General features: G+C 40.3%; 1 protein-coding gene across 5 annotated transcripts in view; it reads left to right on the top strand.

Moving 5' to 3' along the window:
* Window positions 1-855: 855 nt before the first annotated feature.
* The window catches only part of golga4 (golgin A4), a 28883-nt gene continuing 9104 nt past the window's right edge, over window positions 856-20634 (top strand). The window contains exons 1-18 of one of the 5 annotated variants that reach the window (XM_042501530.1): window positions 856-1067; window positions 2550-2627; window positions 4300-4401; window positions 7546-7614; window positions 7708-8037; window positions 8916-8963; window positions 9079-9135; window positions 9239-9337; window positions 9873-10020; window positions 10168-10358; window positions 11657-11740; window positions 12485-12632; window positions 12717-12895; window positions 13225-13323; window positions 13430-13585; window positions 14018-17832; window positions 18707-18828; window positions 19282-19412. In XM_042501530.1, the coding sequence (XP_042357464.1) occupies window positions 990-1067; window positions 2550-2627; window positions 4300-4401; window positions 7546-7614; window positions 7708-8037; window positions 8916-8963; window positions 9079-9135; window positions 9239-9337; window positions 9873-10020; window positions 10168-10358; window positions 11657-11740; window positions 12485-12632; window positions 12717-12895; window positions 13225-13323; window positions 13430-13585; window positions 14018-17832; window positions 18707-18828; window positions 19282-19412 (5934 nt within the window). In that variant the 5' untranslated portion in view covers window positions 856-989. The remainder of the gene's footprint in view (window positions 1068-2549; window positions 2628-4299; window positions 4402-7545; window positions 7615-7707; window positions 8038-8915; window positions 8964-9078; window positions 9136-9238; window positions 9338-9872; window positions 10021-10167; window positions 10359-11656; window positions 11741-12484; window positions 12633-12716; window positions 12896-13224; window positions 13324-13429; window positions 13586-14017; window positions 17833-18706; window positions 18829-19281; window positions 19413-20634) is intronic. The other 4 variants (XM_042501532.1, XM_042501531.1, XM_042501534.1 and 1 more) reach the window with 4 other exon arrangements.

A 20634-nucleotide genomic window follows, 5' to 3' on the forward strand; every position in this document is an offset into this window, starting at 1 on the left:
ATTGGGACTGAAAATCCCTCTATATGGATGGTCTCTGAAAGAAAATTTTAAAAAATTGTAAAATTATTCTGGGTGAAAATCATATTCACATGTGCAAATGAAAACTAACCAACAGCCAGCCCTCCATAAGCTGTTTTAAGAATGAAGTCATTCATAAAGATAAAGATAATCAGTCCCTGAATGAGTTGTACAATGTCATGTCTAAGTCTCTTGCACTATAAGTAATAGTCCTTGCTTTCTATGGGGTTTACTGGTTTGTTTTCTATCATATTGTAACCCCACAAATGTTTTTGTTTTGCTTTATCTGTACAATAACTCACCTCTGTCTGCGCATTAAACTCCGGACATGGCTCCATGTCACTCTACACTGCTGACTTTATTTTTATTTATTCAGATACTGTTCCGCACTTTACACATGTATATATGTATATATGTACAGTCTCTTAGTTTTTTTTTTAGTTTTTTTAAGCATATTCCTTTATATTCTATTAATAATGTGTGCTCTTTATTCGCTGTTCTATCTATCTATCTATCTATCTATCTATCTATCTATCTATCTATCTATTTCATTCCACTCTTTCATTTCATTTCAATTGACTGGGGTATATGTTTTTATATCTCTGGCTTTTAATGTTTAAAGATTGCGGTGCCGTTCTTAACTTCTTCTCTTCTTCTTTTAAATTTTTCAAATTTAAATTTAAAAAAAGGATCTACTGAGAGCTACCTGGGACATCACAGGTGCTACTAGTCTTCTCCACAGGTGGCGCTGTGGCTAATTCATCTCTGTCTGTCCCTTTAACTCTGACGTTTCAGTTTTTCTCCACGTTGGCCGCACATGCGCAGAGAGCCCGGTCACCTGCTGGATATCAGAAACCAACAAGGAAGTCTGACACCGAGGACTGGATGTCAGGCTAAACTAAAACAAAAATACATCTCCGCCGGATAGGAGACATCTGCTCGTCAGCTGTTATCTACACAGGCGTGACAAGATGTTTAAAAAACTGAAGCAGAAGATTAACGAGGAGCAGTCGCCGCAGAGGAATGCGCAGTCACAACAGCAGGCCCAGGTTGGTTGTGTGTTGCTAACTAGCTAAGCTAATGTCTGTTTACATTGCTGAGCTGCTAGCTCAGGAAGATAAGTTAGCTGTCGTTTCGCATTGCTCGAGGTTCATGCCCCGAAAATGTTTATTTAGTAATATTTAATTGACATAACGTAATAAAGGGTTAACTTTTGTTTACTTGTATGCTCAGTTTGCCCTTTTGCTTTCCTCCAAACGTCAGCACCATGCTAATCATTTAGCTGCCCAACTTAGCTGTCATCAGCTGCTGCTAAAACTTGTAACTGGTATATCTCGTCGCCCCACGTATAAAAAAACCACCCAACAGGCTCGTGTGCTTCGTCGAGCTAAAACTCTGTCAGTGAATCTTGTAATAGAAACTGAGACAGTAAGGGCGTGTCTGTTTTATGTTGCTTGCGTTGGCTGCAAGTGGATGTCAGCTGGCAGCTTTATTTGACACATGCAAATCCCGCCGGTGTCAAACGCCAGCCGTCACAGTACAAAAATATAAAACGTTAGAGAAAGTGGAATTCATCAAGGAAGTTTAAGTAAATAATCATTACAAACATTGTTACAAAGCTGCTTTGTCCTGTGTTCATCGTAACCCCGCTGGTCAGGTTCAACCTGTCTTTATTTGCCAGTGCAGTTTGTCAATGTTTTGCAGATATTGACTAGATCTTTTAGCTGGTCACTGTATTTTGGACACATAATTCGGTCTCTTTACGGCTCTATTGTCTGGCTTTGCTTTAATATGCAAAACCTACATGTACTCGTTTGTCAAACCTCCTTAGCAGCTGTAAAAGGCAACTGCTTGATATTTGTGGTTAGTGTGTCGTAATTGTATTCAAGTTTCTTCAGATTTCTTTTGATGTAAGAAAGCAATATTTCATATTGCATGATATTTCTTCGCCCACATCTTATTAATGGTTTAAGTTTCTCTTAATGGCCCTTGTGTGGAGCAAACTGTAATTTGCTACTTTTTGTGCTTGCAATTCACGTCACCCATTGTCTTGTTGTAAAACCCAAAGCTGATTGGGTTCAAAGGTGAAGACTGACAAACAGTAGGGTAAAATCACAAGAATAGTTAGCATAGGAAAATAGACGTATTACAGTGGCACATTGTATGTTGCAGAGCCCTCTGAGGCTAATAATGATTTGTGATATTGGACATTATGGATCAAGTTGAAATTGAGTTGAAATTACTATTTTTACACCCCTTTTGGGCATATTTTTTATAGGACTATAATTAACTTTGACTCGATTAATCTAGAAAGTACTTGAGTTGCCTTTGGGTATGAAATGTGCTGTATGAATAAATTTGCCTTACCTTGCCTTGCTATCAAATTAATGTATGTCAAGTAACTAAAATACTTGGATTCTCAAAACCTTATCAGAATTAGAAAGAAGAGCACAGGTATAAGTGTGTGATTTGTGGAGCAGGATGCTGTGTTTTGATACAGATATTCTTTTTCTTTTTCTTTTATTGAACAGATGGGCAGTGTTGACCGGCGCAGCAGTCAAACCCCGCCGTTTCTTCATGATGGCTCACCCGCTCCCAGTGACAGAGAGGTGAGCATGGGGTCAGCTTCTGATAGATAAGCTAAATATTTAATATCTTTGAGTTCAAACTGCAGCCTGCAAAAGTGTCATGTTCTCTCCCCGGCTTATATTCTAATTTTCAACACAGAATAATGTTTCTGTCAGTCATGTGTTTTGTTGTGCTTAATGCTCCGTCAATAACAAACCAGTCCCTTTTTGACTGCTGTGCCATGTGAAAGCAAATCAGTGACTAAGTAGTGCTTTCAGTTTTCAAAGTGTGCAGGCTACCCATTTTCAGTACTCATTATCTACTCTCAAATTAAATAGTCTGAACTCTCTGTCCTGAATTGATCATAATTTGTTAATATGATAAAATATGCATAGTATTCCTGCATCGTCGCTGTTCCGTCATGTTAGGCAGCAGATGGCAACCTGTCACCAAAGGGTCCTTATGATTTCATGAGCTGGGATAACATTGCCATAAACTGATCTTGTAGAGCAATCAGCACTGTGATCACTTCATATGCAGGTATGGTTTGTTAAGCTTCCTCTACAGTTAACTGCATGTATTATCGCATGGGAAAAGGACGTAGAAATTAAGATTAAATTCATGGCATTGTAATGTTCATCCTTAAAAGCGCTCGGCCAATTATTATTATTAGGTCTGTTGCTAAAAAGCTTTCTAACATAAATTAAATATTGTGCAATATATGTACAATAGCTCCTCTGATGAAACAACAACATATATATCTTTATTATTCTGTGAAAAGAGATTCTGATTCTGAAAAAAAAAAAAACATTTTAATGGTGGAGAGTCAATCACATTTCATCCTGTGTATGAATAATTGATGTATCCTCCTCTGAGTTTTTTTTTCTCTCTCTGGTGATTTGTTGTAATATTTTCCTCCAGTGGATATGGGCAAGTTTTTGCAAGACTTCTTTGATTCATTTGACAGAGGTAGACCAGCAATGAGGTACCAAACACGACTGTAAGGCTGATGATGCAACAGCTGGTTAATACATCTATTTTAGGGCTTAGATATGGATGTTAACAGTTTCGGCTGTTTGATCTTGAGATCAAAAAATGGGCTTAATCACTCATTCATGACACGTTTTCTACATTTCAACACTGCAGACTCCGAACTGGAATAGTGACAGTGCCCCTTTCTGCTCAGGTTTCTATACTCTCACTTTCTCCCTTATCCTGTGGAAGCACCGATGTGTTGTTGTAACTTTGGGCCCATTTGCTCTCAGCGTAGAAGCTTCTTATCATTGCAGCATCTTTTTTCACCTCACAAATCTGTAACACTTTGACATCTCTGAAAATGTGTGTATTTGATTATTGGAAACAAATTTAGCCTATTTTTGACGTCATCGTAATTTAAGACTGCATGCAGAGATGTCAAACTGTTATTCATAACATTAATGTTGATTGAGTGTTACACTTTCCCGCTTTTCTTATTTTTCTTCCTGTCCCATGTAGTCTCTCACCCTCTGTCTCTCTGTCTCTCTCTCTCCATCTCTCTCCCTCTCTCTCTATCTCTTCATCCATCTCAGTCTCTCTTGGCCAGCCACGTCTGGACAGTCTGGCTGGACACTCCCTTCAGCGCTATTTCACACTCATGGTGTTGTTTTTCTCATTGCTCTCTGTGTTCCTCTCCTTTCCCCACCTTTCGTCCCGTTACTGCACTGACGGGGTCAGATGCTGGCCGGGATGATAGCAGAGCCCGCTTTTCTCTCTGAGTATACTATCTTTGCTCTGGACCATTCAAAACGACCCAAAACGGCCCAGGTAGCCAGTGTGGTGAGTTTGTCCTCACTTCCTGTCTCCTCCTCCTCATCTTTCTCCTCCTCCTCCTCCTCCTCCTCCTCCTCTTGCCCTGTTCCTTCCTCCTGTCTCCGTGCCTTTGGGGAATCGGTAGAGGATGTGGCCCACGTAGGGACAGCTTGTTCCCTGCTCTCTGTCTCCTGTTTCCTTTGGATTTAGCAACAAGAAGGCATCTCGTATCTAGGCTAACCCTGCATCTAATGGGAGTTATGGTTTAAACTTTGGGATAGAAGCTTGTGTGCTTTTCTGCCGTATGTTGGTTTATTGCCCCACCTTTCAGTTCTTATGAGCTGTCACAGAATTGAATATTGCCCCCTCGTCTTTAGGTATCCTTAGTTGCTTGCCGTACAGACCCTCAACACCCTGTGATGTTGCCTGATGGCCTCTGTCCCCTCTCCCAACAAGTCTGTTTATTTGGAGAGTTGCCGTTTTCATTTTAAAAGCTATAGACACACTTTTTAAGCAGTTGAAATGCTGCATTTCGCATAACTTTTCCAAATAAACAAACAAACCAGAGCACCCTTGTAGATGCGCTTGTGGAACTCAAAAGCTAGATGATGTGTGTTCGTACGTCTAAGAAGTGAGAGCAGTGGAGGACAACGAAATTTGAAAAAATTAATCTTTTGTGATAGGAACAGTTTTAAATGCATACAGTAAAATCATGTTTCTAACATTTCGTATATGTCTGTTTAAATGTCTAAGATACATGTAACCTTTAATGTGAATGTTTGTTTGATGTACAATAGATAATTGTGTTTTGACTACTAATGAACTGCTCTGTGTGAAGGGAGTTTGGCATGCTATTTGCAGTTACTTTAATGGACATCTATTATAAAACTCTAATTTAAAATGCTGATTTAGGTTGTTTACCCAAACAATTTATATTTAAAGAACAGTGTGTAGGATTTAGTGGCATCTAGCAGATGGCGACTGCAGATGGCAACAAGCTAAAAGTTCTCCCATGTGCTAAGCATGAACTCCCTGTTTGGATTTCTTCAGTATTCATTGTTTAGAGATTTTTATAGGGAGCTGAATTATCAGCAGAGGCCTCCTCATCTCCAAAATAAACAGACCAGGTGATTAAAACCAGTGCAAATACTGGAAAAAAGCGTTTTTCAGTGAACCTTTTTCCAACACTGCATCTCGCGGAGGGGCTGTTAATGATGATTAGTCTGGTCTGAGCGGGGGAGAAACATGGTGGTGTAACGTGGCAGACTCCGTGGACAATGACCCGCTCCCCATGTAGATATAAACAACTCATCCTTCAATAACGAAAACGCTCTTATTATTTTTTGAAGGTGATTGGACTCTACAGAAAACCTAATTTTTATATTCCATTTCTGTCAATAGCTCTAACTCCTACACACTGAACTTTTAATACTTTTATAATTGTCCAGTGATATGAGTATTTATATTTGCAAAAATAGTGTGCCATTCATTGTAAAAAACATGAACTTCTTTTTGGGGTCAGTGGTAACAACCTTGTCAGTGTTCACCAAATGCCAGTCAGGGTGTACTTTTTAAGTGACTAAATTAATGTTTGAGTCTTGAACTCTGTGCCCTATGACTCTTTATTACACCCACACCTAAATAAAATTGAATTGAGAAATTAGCATATAAAATATGTAAATAAATTAAAATGATCAGGGTAGCCTAACGACTTTTCCTCTGTTGATACAACCGCTTTTGTACTTTGTCCATAATTGACTAATACATAATTGAATTATTGCTCTACAGTCTTGAGTGCTTTAATGTGTAGCAGCTACAGATACGATCGGTGCTAATATCATGTCCTGTGATTAACCACACATAACTTAAATTCATCACTGTCATTGTCATTTTCCATCTACATTTTATTCAAATGTTATCTACACGAAGTGTAAATTGCTCAATCCAGCGCTAGTAATCCCATCAATCTATCTCATCCATTCACTCCTTTTGTTGATTTTTTACATTTTATTTTGGAGGAACCAACTTGTTTCACCAGCTATGTTTGTCTTTTGACGAGAGCTTTATTGAAGGAATCTTTTGGTCTGTTGAAAATATGTTTGTGCTTGGTACTTGATCAAGGTTACAGTTGCCGTGTTTACTATTGTAAGCAACAGTGTTTTGGATTCAGAACGTCTTTGAACGTAGTCGATCAGGTTTTGTCTGTGAGACTTGGGAAGTGTTTGGACATGCAGTACTGAAACACAGTAGGGGCATTCAAGTCTTGGTTGGTGACGGGCATCTCCAAGGGATGACACAGACGGAGAAGTAGTCAGTAAGTATAATATGCTATATAGAGTTTTTAAAGTTAGTCACTTATTCCTGTTTATTGGCATGAAGCTGTGAGAATCAGTTAAAGTAAAGACAAAATTATCTCTGACTTTATTAAAAGTGAACTTCTATTACTTACAGTAAAATTAATGCTTACTTTAAATTATTTTAGCTTTGTTAAACCACACAAACACACACATTGAATCTAACAACTGGCCAAGTGCACAGATAAATGAATAAATACATTTGATCATTTGGTTTTAAACGTCACCATCCCCACAAAAGAAATACACTACGATGGCCATTGCTGCATAGCAAGCAAAAACAGATCCTGTCTCATTAAGGACTTCCCCACAAGAAACAGGACAGACACATAATCCAGAGGAAGGACTAGCTCGGAGCTGGACAAGGGAGGAGGAAATATGCTTACTCCGATTCTGCTTCTAACAAGTCAACTAAACCAACTGAGCTGCAAAATGTTTACTTACTTTAAATAGGACTCTCTTGTGCTCTTGTAATACAGCTGCACACGGCACTGCCAAGCATCTTTAATACAATACCAGCTCTCCTTCTCGACTATTAACTGTCTGTTTGTTCTGACCTCATGGCTGTTCTGTAGTCTAGTTTTAACCCTTTTTTTGTTCAATGTACAGTAGAGATGCCTTCTTTTATGTATTTAACCCCTCTGTTTTTTCCAAGTTGCATGAGGGTACCCATTGCCCCTGCATTGCTCCCAGCAATACTAATATTGCTCCCTCCAGAGTAATCAGGGAGAGCCACGCTGGGTGTGGATGACTAACTGGCCCAGGACAAGTTCACTGGCACAGTTTTTCTTTCTCTCATAATCTGTTTTATCTGCAGAGCACCCCTAAAGGACCAGCAAGATCTCCCAGAGGTAGCATCAATGGAGATGGAAGCGCTTCTCCTCATGTACGTTCATTATCCGTTCTTCTCTTACCTCCTCTCTGATTTATTGCTCATTCATTGTTTGAGATGGCCTTTTAAAGCAATTTCTTGATCCAGCAGAGAGAGGAGACACAGTCATTTGCCCAGAAACTGCAGTTAAGGGTTCCCTCAATGGAGTCGTTGATTCGTGGTGGTGCCAGTCGGGCAGAAAACCTGTTTCGCTCTCCTTCGAAAGAAAACCTGGTCCGAAGCTCATCGCGTGACTCCCTGACACCATTGGGAGAAAACGACTCCCCGGGCGCCCCCACATATGACCCCCCATCAGATATTGAGAGTGAGGCTGAGGAGCCACCAGGAACTGCAGAGTCCCTTTCCAAAGAGCAGTTGTTGCACCGACTGCTCAGAGTGGAGAGGAGCCTGGGGAAGTACCGAGGGAAGTACTCCGAGGTGAGAGTCACAAAGAAAATACAAGGTACAAGGTAGATTTATTAGTCATTTTTTAAAAAAAATGACATTCAGATTTCGCCTTGATCTTGCTACATCTTTGGAGTTGAAGGGGAAGTTGATTAAAATCATCACCTACTATGAAAATTCCATCCAGCTGCTTTGGCTTGTTGTCGCTGATGTTATCATACAATTCCTGCAGTGCATTTTTGAATTTGCATCAGAGTCTTGTGTCCTGTTGGCTCTGAACAAGGTCTGCCCATCCAGTGTAATAGCTTGATCCGGGATGTTAGGGGTTAATTATGTCTCTGTGTAGATGTGCACAAAGCAGTCTCTGATTTCCCATTGTTGAGTAAGCCTCAATCACATCTCATCCACTTTATCTCCTGCGACCGTACAATCTCTCTTAGGTCATGGATAACCTGGAATAGTCATGGAATTGGTAAAAATTAATTGAAAGTGTAGAAAAGTCATGGAAATTTGTTTTGTGTAATGAATTTGTTACAGTAACATTCTGTGGGTAACCTTCCATATGATGTAACATAATGGCAAAATTATTTTCTCTCGTGTGACGTTTTGTTTACCATCACGTTTCTTCATTTTCTCCCCTTGTTCATCTCTCCCTCCATGTATGCCAGCTAAAAAAATTTGTTAAAAAAATGTTTTTGAAATTTTGTCCACGAAAATGTGTGGGAACACTGTTACAAAATTCAACCTGTTATAGAAATGGTGTGTAACTATAGTTATTTTGATATATCCGCATTCGTGATTTTCTTTGTTTGTTTCTTTATTTGTTTGTTTGTTTGTTTCTTTATTTGTTTGTTTGTTTCTTTCTTTTTGTTTCTCTCCCTTTTACTTACCTCCACTTCTTAACCAAACAGCTGGTTACTGCGTACCGAACAGTACAGCGAGATAAAGAAAAAACGCAGGTAATTTCCTCTAACTACAATGTTTGCTAATATTTTATTTAAATATGAGGTTTTCCTGCAGTTTCTTCATCATACTGAATTGATCAGTGTTCATTTCTGTCCTGCCTCCTCTCAGGTCATCCTCAGTCAGAGTCAAGATAAAGCGCTCCGCAGGATAGGGGAGCTGCGGGAGGTATGGCTCTATGTTATGAATGTTGTTAACTTTCTAGGTCAGTGTCTGTCGTCCTTTTTGATGACGTATTTACGTGTCAGTGAACATATTGAATGATTTCTAGGAGCTTCAAATGGACCAGCAGGCCAAGAAACACTTACAAGACGAGTTTGATGCTGCATTGGAAGAAAAAGACCAAATGATCACTGTTCTCCAAACACAGGTGAGTGATAGTATATGGACGGTGATATGGATATGATATTAACTTATTGCGAAATCTGCAACTTTCAGGAATCACAAGCCAGCAAAGTCTGACTTAAAATCAGGTAGAAATGTATTCTTCACCTATACAATACTTGATATATGTTCAAATATGAATGTGAAAAAACTACATCAACCATAATCATAAAACAATTTTAACTTGTGCATTGAACCAGCACAGTGATACAATGTATGATTGCCACTGGTGCAACCTAGAGTCGTGTTGATATATGGTAGTGTGTATAAACATGGCTGATAAATAAAGAGATAGATATTATGAAGAAACCAAAGAGGTAAATTTCTCTGTGGGGATTGCCACGTGCTAATTTGACTAATTATTCTTTGTTGTGATATATTAAATAATAATAATAATTTCCAAATCATTACAAATAAAAACACAAAAACATATAGAATATATAATACATAGAATAATGCTGGATTTGAGTCTTTAACCCAAATAGTTAGATGTTAATTGTACCTTTTGCGCTCTCTAACAGGTTGCTCTGTTGAAGAAACGAGCCAAGGGCTTCTCTGAGGGTGCTCTGCCACCTGATGGTGACGTTGTACAATCTGAAGATGCAGACTCAGTCTCTTCCACACAAAGTCCTTTGAAGGAGCAGGAAGCAGAGGCTGAGGTCACTGAGGGTATGCACATTTGTTTTATGCATAGTTATACTCTGGTTTGGAGCAAAAGCAAAACATTGAATTACTGTGTATGAGAGTTATATGAGAATCATTTTTATTGAAGTGTTAATGCTATCTTTTAACCAGTGCATTTTATTTTCTGAGCAGGAGAGGGCAACAGTGATCCAACCAAACTCATGGAGGCTCTGCAGAAGAGAGTGAAGAGGCAGGAAAACCTGCTGCAGAAGTGCAAAGAAGTGATGCGGACACACAAGGAGCGGAGCGCCCAGCTGGGCAGTGAGAATGAAACTCTGCAGGAGCAGCTGCAGGAGAGACTGCAGGAACTGGAGAAGATGAAGGTGGATAACCTGTGTTAATACTGATACTAGAGTGTCGACCATGGTCATACTTTAATATGAGTGCATTTTTCAGTCAGTTTAATCTGCAGATTTGATAAAGTATCTGCTTATACTCATCACTTTGTCAGTGTTTTAAGTACAAACTAACCACATAATCAATAGAAACTGATGTGGCGGTAAACTGTAATTATGAAGAGGTCTGGTTAAAATTAGGCTTGGCTGTGATGCTGCAAATGACTGAACAGTGTGCTCAGGGTAATTAATGTTGTTTTGCAAAATGTATGCCAAATACTTAACGGCCCACCGATAATGTGACTCAATTATCTCAGTGACACAGTGGATCTCTGTGGTTCTCAGAGTCCAAACATCCAAATTCTCTGGCAAAGCTCCAGGACGAGGATTCATGTCAGCGCGACATGACTGAACCGTTGTTTTCACTGATTTGAAAACATTTTGCTTCGGTGGTATGATCTGCTTGTTTAGTTTATCTGTGGCCGCTCTGATGTTTTGCAGCGTCTGATAACAAATGTTTGTTGGTACAAAGTCACTGTGATAATAGACAGCACGTCTGTGGCTCTATGTTGATAGACTTGGTTTCACTTTTTGCCACAAATTTATGTGTTGTATCTGCGGTCTTTTTTGGGAACAGGGGCTTTCCTGTGTCGGGAAAAGGAGAGGTTAACAGGCGCGTTGCCCTCTTAAGCAGCATGAAGGCATCCTGGAACTGCAGGGCTGTGCTGCTCATCCTCCACCTTAGACAAATATCCCATAAAACAGACCATCTGTCTGTGATTCCAGACCTTCAGCTCAGGGATTTTGAATCTGTTATTTACAGTCTGGTCGACAGAGTGTTGTCTGCTGTAGTGGCTTTTTTTTGTATATTTACAGCAACCTTATACATTTTTAAAGTTTGCTCTATGAATTTTTGAACATCAAGATGCTGTTAACCCAAAGTTTGCAAAGATACTGATACTTTGGGTCACACAAAGATAAAACAGCTGAGAAATACAAGCAGCCCGGCGTTTCCTGTTTAGAAACCACTGGTTACACAGCGGTGCCACAGGAACACAGCTACTACATGCCACTGCTGCTAAACTGGGCTGTAATTTAGGTCGACTTGTTGGTTTAGCTGGGCTTGTATACACTCTCGGGTTATTTGGCTTGTGGGCGAGGCATCCTGGGTGGTGCAGAATACATTTTGAAGTTATCTGCCCAAAGCATGGACAAGATATGAATCGAAAAATCAGAAGTGGCCCTGTGTAAAGTATGACATACTGTCAAATGTTTTATGTTTATAGGAACTGCACACAACAGAAAAGACTAAGTTGATCACTCAGCTGCGTGATGCCAAGAACCTTATTGAACAGCTGGAGCAGGACAAGGTGAGTAAGGAGTTTTTTTATGCATTAGTCACATCTTGATTGACGGTCCCGCAAATCCAGACATGTCATGTTTTTTTTACTCCGCAACTGAGTAAAGAGGTCTGACACCTTGAAGTCCCATGTTGTTTCTTTTAAACTTTGACCCCGACTCTGTGGGATGAACAGCAGCTCAAGAGATCTGTGTGAGGAATGCTTAAAGCATTTAAAGTCAGAAACAATTACAGACATTTGAGCTTAAGTCAGAGCAGTGGTGGAAAGTAACTCAGTACTTTTACTCAAATACTATAAGTGCAAATTTGCAGTACATGTTCTTTACTTGTGTATTTCCATTTCCAGAGACTTCATATTTCTACTCCACTACATCTCATTTTTTTTTTATAGATATGTGGTTCTCACAGGACAGCCACACTATAAATACATGTTGATGTTGTAGAATATAATGCATTGCTGTTGATTAAACAGGACAAAAATGAGTTAAAATGAGCACAACCATAAACATCTACAGAAAGAAAATGCAACGTATACATTAATGCAGCAGAAACATTCATCCAAAAAAAGTGTGAATGCAGGACTTGTAGTGCAGTATTTTCAGTGTGGTATTAGTACATCTTGCAGTGTTGAGTTAGGGTGTAAAATACAAAGATAGTACTTACAAAATCAACACCAGTTTAGGTGTGAATTCATTTACTCAGACCATGCAGTTAAAGGCCTGATGTTCTGTCATGCATTGCTGCTGGCTTTCAGGGAATGGTCATTGCTGAGACAAAGCGTCAGATGCATGAGACACTGGAAATGAAAGAAGAGGAGGTCGCACAGCTCCGCTCCAGGCTCCAACAGGCTACTGCTCAGAAAGAAGAGTTACAGGAGCAAAAAGAAAAGGCTGAGAAATCAGGTGAGTAAAATCAACCTCTGAAAGTTCACGTGTATATGCATTTTGTGGATATGTTGAATGATGTGTTGTTTTTTTTCCTGAAAGCATTTGAAGAACTTGAACGAGCACTGGGTGTAGCTCAGAGGGCGGAGGAGGCCCGTAAACAGCTGCAGGTTCAGCTGGAGGAGCAGGTGAAAGAAGTTGAAAGGGCCAGTGAAGAAGAGAGGAAGACTCTGCAGCACAAACTCACAAAGGTCAAACAAGAGGTTGTTGCCATCATGAAGGTGAGAAAGTGACGTCTGCTGTATTTTCATTGCCCTATGAGTCAGCTTCAATGAAGTAAATCTAATGTGTCACGTTTAACAATACACAACCAAAATAGTCAAGACACTGACTCACCAATTGAAGTATTTACATTGGAAAAAATAATAGGAAACTGCAAACTATTGCGCTTCTGACTTGTGGGAAGCGCAAGGCAGATTCACTTTGTTTGATTTTGGTTGGTTTTGATTTGGTAGATTTTTAAAATGCATGTCATGCTGAGAAGTGTCTTTAAGAACACAGAAAACCACTACATACATTTTTAAAAAATTGTTATCATTTATATTATCAGAAATCATCAGAGGAAACGGTGGCCAATATGGAAAAACTCCACAGTGAAGCTTTGGCTGCGAAAGAAGAGGAGATGACTGCCAAAATCAACAAAGCTGTGGTATGTGCCAAGGGTTTTCATTTGTTTAATTTCGCAACGTGATCAAATTGATCAGATGAAAAATAGTCACATTAGAATTTTGATTGTGTGCTGCTTGTGTATTTAGGAACAGTGCAAAGAGGAGTTTGCCCAGTTAGGAAAGGAGCGAGAACAGCAGTCCTCTCTGGCTTTGGAGGACGTTGAGCTACAGAAGATAGCTCTGAGGACTGAAGCTGATAACAGGGTTAAAGAGATACAGCTGGAACTGGAAGCTGCAAGAACTGTGAGTGTTTTTTTCTTCACAATGTATTAAAGAAAGTGTTAAGTAGACATATTAATTAGGGTCGACTGAATACTTTGAGGCTCAACAAAAATTGCATTTATATGATCTGACTTATGTATTCATTTAGTTATTTGGAAAGCTCTCAGTTCTACAGAAACACACACACACACACACACACACACACACACACAGTGAGAGACACGGATTTATTCAAGACAAAATTTAAACTGAAATACTGTTCTTCCCTTGTATAGAAATAATACACACACACACATCACTCCTGGCCTTTTCAGTTTTTAATATTTTGTAATAACTGTACTGTTTAAGTACAGTCCTACTATTAAAAAAAAACATGATTATTTACCATTTGTTTTTCAGTTAACATTATGACATTATAGAAAAAACTAACAGCTTATGTATATGTGATTGCAGAGAGTGTTGGAGTTGGAGAGCTCTCAAGAGAAGATCCCACAAGAAGGATCAAGTCTGTCTCATGAACTTTCCAGTCAGCTGGAGGAGTTGAAGGATAAACACAAAAAACAAATCTCTGCATTAGAGGAAAAGCACCAGGAGGAGCTGGAAAAGCACAAGGGCACCTTAACCCAGCAGAGTAATGCTGCTCTTGAGGAGCTCAAGGAGAAACAGAGAGCTGAAGTGGAGACCCTTCTGAAAGATAAAGAGCTGCAGTTCCAAGCACACGTTGAAGACATGAACCAGAAGACTTTGGAGAAACTGGATGCGAAGCAGGCAGAGTTGGAGGCGGTTTCCTCTGAACTTTCTGAGGCTTTGAAGAGTAAACAGTTTCTGGAGGAGAAGTTGGTGGCAGCTGAAGATGCTTATCGTTTAGCTCAACAGGAACACGAGAAGAAGTTTCAAGATCAGATGGAAAAGCACAATGTAGAGCTCTCAAATATCAAAAAGGAACATAAGCAGTCACTTGGGGATATGAAGAAATCTCTGAAGGAGGAGCTCAATGCATTGAAAATTGTTCTGAATGAAAAGGAAAAGGAAATTAAAGAACACATCCTAAAAGAAAAAACACTACAAGATGTATCAGATTCCACTGTACAAGAATTAAATGTCAAGGTTAAGGAACTGGAGGAGCTGCAGGCACGTTTGTCACAATCCCAACTGGAAAGTGGGAGTCTAAAGGAATCTAATGCACAGTTGAGTAATATGTCAGAGGCTCTTGATCAGTGTAAGAAAGATTTGGCAGATTTGGAGCATCAGTTGGAAGCAGCAAAGACAAACTGTCAGCAGAAAGAGAAGGCACTTCAAGAATTAGAGCAGCAATTACAGCAGACCAAAACGGAGCTCTCCGAACAGAAGACATCACTCACAGCAGAACTGAACACTAAACAGGAAGAGCAAAGTCGCCTCAAGAAACAGCTGGATGATGAAAAAGCTGCCCACGAGATGAAGTTGCAAAACACTGTCACTGAGATGGAAGCTAAGCTGAAATCACAAGAGACAAAAATGGAAAAGTTGAAAAACAAAGCCAAAGAAATGCACGAGAGTTTTAAAAAAAAGCTTCAGCAGAATGAAGAAACCATGAAGCAGGAACTTGCAAAGAAGGAGAAAGAGCTTCAGCAGACAGAGCAACAAGTTCAGGAGAAAATTGTAGAGATGGCCCAAAAAAGTTCCCAAGGCCTCAGCAGTGCAATGTCTGAGCTGCAGGCCAACCACAAGGAAGAGGTGGAGAAACTACATGACACCCATAAGTATGAGATTGAGGAGCAGGAGCGTCGTTGGCAGGAGAAGTTGGGGCAGCAGGAGGAAGAATTAACGGAGAAACATTCACATGTACTACAGGAGAAGGCCCAGGAACTGGAGGAAATGTCTCAGCAACTCAGCAAAGGCAAAGAGGAGAACGAACAAGTGTTGCACGAATTAAAGGATTTAAAGGAGGACCTGGCAATTCGAGAAACCACTGTGCAGAAGCTGCAAGAGGAGCTTAACGAAGCAGCTGTTAAGCTTGAAAGTTTGTCTCAGGGCGAAGCGTTGCTCAAGGAGCAAATGGAGTCAGTGGAGAGGAACCTTAACCAGGCTCTGAAGGAGAGAAACTCCCTCCAAGACGAGCTTAACAAGACAAAGGAAGAGAACAGAGAGAAGCTAAAGAGCTTGTCTGGAAAGTTGAAGGAAACAGAGAAGCGGCGTAAAGCACTGGAAGGTTCTAGATCTAAGGAGAGTGCGGACTTGCAGAATAAATTTGAAGAAACTGCCATTCAGCTAAAAGCCAAGGAAGAAGATTTCCAGCAGCAGTTAATTCTGATCAGAAACCAAATGGAGCATTGCTGTAAAGAGGTTGAGTCAAGGGTGGAGAGTGGCTCTAACGAACTCAGTCAGAGAGTTGAATGTAGGTTGAAGGAGCTGAAAGATAAACTGGACTGTAGTCAGAAAAAGGTTGTGAATCTCAAAAACGCCATTGTCACTAAAGCAGATAGAATTTGCACTTTAGAGGAGAATCTCCGCCAGCAGATGGAGGAGAATAAGAATCTATGCATTTCATTAGAACAGACGACTGCTCAGGTAAATGCTCATATGGAGCATGTCAAAGCCTTAACACATGAGAAGGAGAATCATTCTCAGTCTATCAACGAGAAAGCTCTGAAAATTGAGGAGCTGAGTGAAGCAAACAGACGCATATCTGAAAGCATGAAAGCAAACGAGTTGCAAATCAGTAACTTGGAAAGCATCATCAGTGACTTGAAAAATCAGCTAGCAAGTAGCATAAAAGAGAAGGAGGAAGCCATAAATCAGCTGGACCAGCAGTATACAGAGGAGAGACGACAGGCTGCTGCTCAAATGGAGGAGACCATTGAGAGATTAGAGCAGGAGAGGAAGTCTGCTTTAGAGCAGGCGGATGCACTCAGGAACAGTTTGTCTGAGTGTGAGAACAGGGCAGAGACAAAGCTGACCCAGAATGACAACACTATTGCATGTCTGCAGACCAGGCTCGATGAGCTGCAGCGAGAAATCTCTGAAAAGAATGAAGCCCTGCAAAGGCTGGCGGCGAGTATTGACAATCAGTCCATCAGCAAGTCAGAGATGGACCAGGTGCTGAGCGAGAAGGAGCAGAAGGTCAGCACGCTCACCTCGGAGCTGGATAGCTGCATCGGTCGCCTCAGTGAGCTCCAGGAGCAGTTAGCCTTAAAGACAAAAGAGTGCGACCAACTCACAGCTGACCTCAAACAGCAACACAGCATCAGGGAGAATGAAAAGAGGGAGTTAGTGGAGCAGCTGCAGCAGACCCAGATGCAGTGCGCTCAAAATGGTGATTTGGAGCAGGAGATGGTTGAAAAGCTACGCTCCCTTGAGGAAGACAACCAAACTTGTAAAGACAAGCTTGAAAGTCAAAGGGCTGAATTTGAAAGGACGAAAGACGAGATCATCAAGAGCAAAGAGGAGAGTCTGAAGGCAGCCGAGGAGAAGTTTTCTGCGGAGAGCGCTCGAAAAATATCGGAGCTGAAGAAGAAAGCCGAGCAGAAAATCGGTCAGATTAAAAAACAGCTGACCTCTCAGCTCGAGGAAAAAGAGCAGGCGATCAAGGCTCTTCAGACGAGCCTGGAGGAAATCAAGATCAATGAAACGTCCGGCAAACAACACGCAGAAATGTTAGAGGAGAAAACAAAAACACTCGAGGAAGCTCTGGTCAAGCTTAAGGAAGAGCAGGAGCAACAACACGAACAGATTCTGAGTAATGAGAGACTCGAAAGAGAGAAGTCTTTAGAGGAATTGAAAAACTTGTATGAAGAGAAGCTGTCCTCACTGCAGAGTGATGCAGCACAACAAGGGGAGCTCAAAGAAAGTGAATCAGCACTGCGTGAAATTGAGGCAAAGCTAAAAGAAGCAGAAGAGCAGAATGGAAACCTTCTTGCTGAAATAAATCGTCTGAAAGAGGAGCTCTGTGAGAAGGAGGCCCAGATCGATAAACATCAGGCAACTATTAAAGAGGCACAAAATCCATCTGAACCTGATGCTGAGATAAAGGTGGAATGTAGCAGCATGCAGCAAACCAAGAGTGTGATGCAAACCAAGATGGAAAACCACTCCCCGATGCAAGAGGTGGAAGGCGACTCTCTGGAGTCTCTCAAGGACAAACTGAGTCAGCTGAAGAACGAGAAGGAGAAAATCCACAAGGACTTTGCCAGACTACAGAAAGACATGCGCGTGCTGAGGAAGGAGCACGAACAGGACCTGGAATACATGAAGAAAGAGTTGTTAGAGGAGAATGAGAAAAAGCAAAAGTAAGTTCATGGTGTCAATTTATTCTTGTAATTTATAATGAAAAACTAAAGGCACAGTGTGCAGGATTTAGGGGTATACACTGGAAGACATAGAATATGATATATACATTTCTTTACTGAAAACAGGAGTAGTTGTGTTTTAATTACCTTAGAATGAGCCGTATATGTCCACACAGAGAGCGGGTCTTTTTCACAAAGTCCATCATGTTGCACCGCCATGTTTCTAGAGTAACCCCAAACAGACACGCCAAACACTTGCTCTTGATAGGGCCCATTTTGCCAGCCACCGTACTTTGCAGCTCCTCCACGACGAGCAGCATCAGAAAAACACACCAACGACTTTTTTCAGTTTTTTTCAAACTGGTTTTAATTCCCGGGTCCATTTGTTTTGGAAAGAAAGCAACCTCTGTGGATAATTCGGCTCTGAGAAAAAATCTCCTGAATGTCTGGATCTTAATTTATCAAAAAAAAAAAGGTGAGCACACATAAGCAGGTGCTGGGCTAGCGGCCTGCCCAAAAACATCAGAGAAACACTAATTGGTAATGTGAAACAGCTTTATTATTTTTTTGTTTTGTTTTTATCACCTGGTCAGTTTGTTTTGGAAAGGAAGAGGCCTCTGTGGATAATTTAGCTCCCAGTAAAAACCCCCTGAACTTTGAGCACTGAAGAAAATCTAACCAGGAGAAATTTCAGCTGGTTGCAATCTGCAAACCCCCCTAAATCTTAAACGCTGTTCCTTTAAAATGCATACTAACCTATATTTGCAGATAGGAGGTTGTAATGAATTTGTGTTCTGTAAATATTAAAACACATGCTTGTAGTGTCCATACTAATTGAATACATTTGCTGTATTATCTGTATCTGTTTGAACAGAGTGGAGTTGGAAGATGTGGAGATGAAGCACAATTCTGCTATCAAGCAGTTAATGAGGGAGTTCAACACACAGATGGCTCTGAAGGAGCAGGAGCTAGATACAGCAGTGAAGGAGGCCATTGGTGAGGCGGAAGAAATGATTCTCCTTTCATCAAATTAAACTGACAAGATTTACAGCTGGGTTGATGAGGATGGTACACAAGTGGTTTCAATCATTATCTCTTGTTGTGGTGAAATCCTCTCATTACCCGACAAACCACTTCTGTTTTAGGCAACTAAAGAACTGCCTTAAAATGAAAAAAATCAAAGCGAATATGTCTCACTTTCATGTACAACAGTAGGGTGGAATAATTACATGGAAACATGTTGTTTTTTTTAATCTTGACGCTGGGTGGAACAAAAATTAAGGGATCATTGCGTTTGGAAACAGTGCGTCTGAATTGCCATGTTTCCTCGTTTCCTCTTTGGTTAAACTGTGTTACATTCCAGATGGGATGTGACTGAGTGGTTTGGAATATGAACTTGGTTATTTTTTTATGTGCTAACTTTGGCTTTGTTCCCTTTCCTCGACACAGCGAAGGCCCAAGCTGTCGAGTCAGAGCTCATCAGCAGCCATCGCGAAGAAGTCGGTGATCTGAGGAAGGTGATTACGCAGAAGGAGGATGATTTGCACAGAACTGTTCAGAAATATGAAGAGGTTATACAGGTACTCTGAAAAGATGAAGCCAAAAAAACATGTTTTCCCCAAAACAAGACCCCGTTTTATAGGTTTAGCATGAACTCCACCCACCATTTGGATACTATCACTGTACTAGTTGGCAGCTATGTTCCCTCAGTCTAAAGAGGCGGTTCCCAACTTCTTTTTGTCTGACACATCCCGCATTCCCGCCAGATAAGTACCCCCACGTTTTCACCAACCATTATGATCTGAATGTATGTATTTTGATTTAGATTAAACTGATTGATTTAAAGTGGAGATATAGGTATTTTTCTGCTTTATCCTATCATTAAGAAGTAGATGTTGATTGCACACTGTAATTGCTATAGAATAATGACATCATTGGCAGTTAGATTGGTTCCCTATTAGCCTTCCTTTTGTTATGCAATTACGTCTGCCACCTTTACGATCTCCCAGAAAAGAAGGGCATGATTTGAGGCTACCCATTGGGTAACCAAAACAGGAAGAAGTTAGCCTTTTTGTTTTCTGTGGTAGCTATCAGCTGCCTTAAGTTACTAAAAAGTGTTAATGAAGGTTCTTTGCTATCCGAAGCAGTTTAAATGGTGGATGGTGGAACAACCAAATAACTGTGGAAACTTTACAGTGTAAAAGACGCTCTCTGAGGAAAACCGAAAGCGATCTGGTTGTCTCTGTGAAAGTAGCACCAGCAATAATAGCACTTTGAAGTATAAGAGACTGGGAGCTGAAGTTGTCTGATTCAACTTTGATAATATTAATGACCTATTTCAATAATATATCCACCACTTTAAGCAAACTGTTGCAACTGTGTATAGTATTAGCTATCTTTCAGCTGTTTATAACTGTTTAAAGCATTTATCTGTGACCTTTTTCCAATTATTAAGTCTTTATTTATTACATTTTTACTGTTGTCTCTTTTCCGCTTGCTTGCTAAGTAGTTTTTTTGTCTTAATCACAGCATTGTCAGGATGTTATAGCTGACTACAACTATCAGATTTTTTACATTTTTATAATCAAATCAGAATTATACTACTTCACAAACTGTCTACATGTCCTCTGGTAGCCCCCTCCGTAGGTAAACCAGTGGTCTATGAAAACCTTGAGTTGATTACCAATGAATGCCTGCTGAATGATTTATATTTGGAAATCTGTCAAACAATTACTTAAGAACAGTCACCGTCTGGTCTAAAAGTTTCTCCCTTACTGTCTCGAAACATAATCAAGAGTAGGG

The sequence above is a fragment of the Plectropomus leopardus genome, chromosome 15, assembly GCF_008729295.1.
Source record: "Plectropomus leopardus isolate mb chromosome 15, YSFRI_Pleo_2.0, whole genome shotgun sequence".
NCBI lineage: Eukaryota > Metazoa > Chordata > Actinopteri > Perciformes > Serranidae > Plectropomus > Plectropomus leopardus.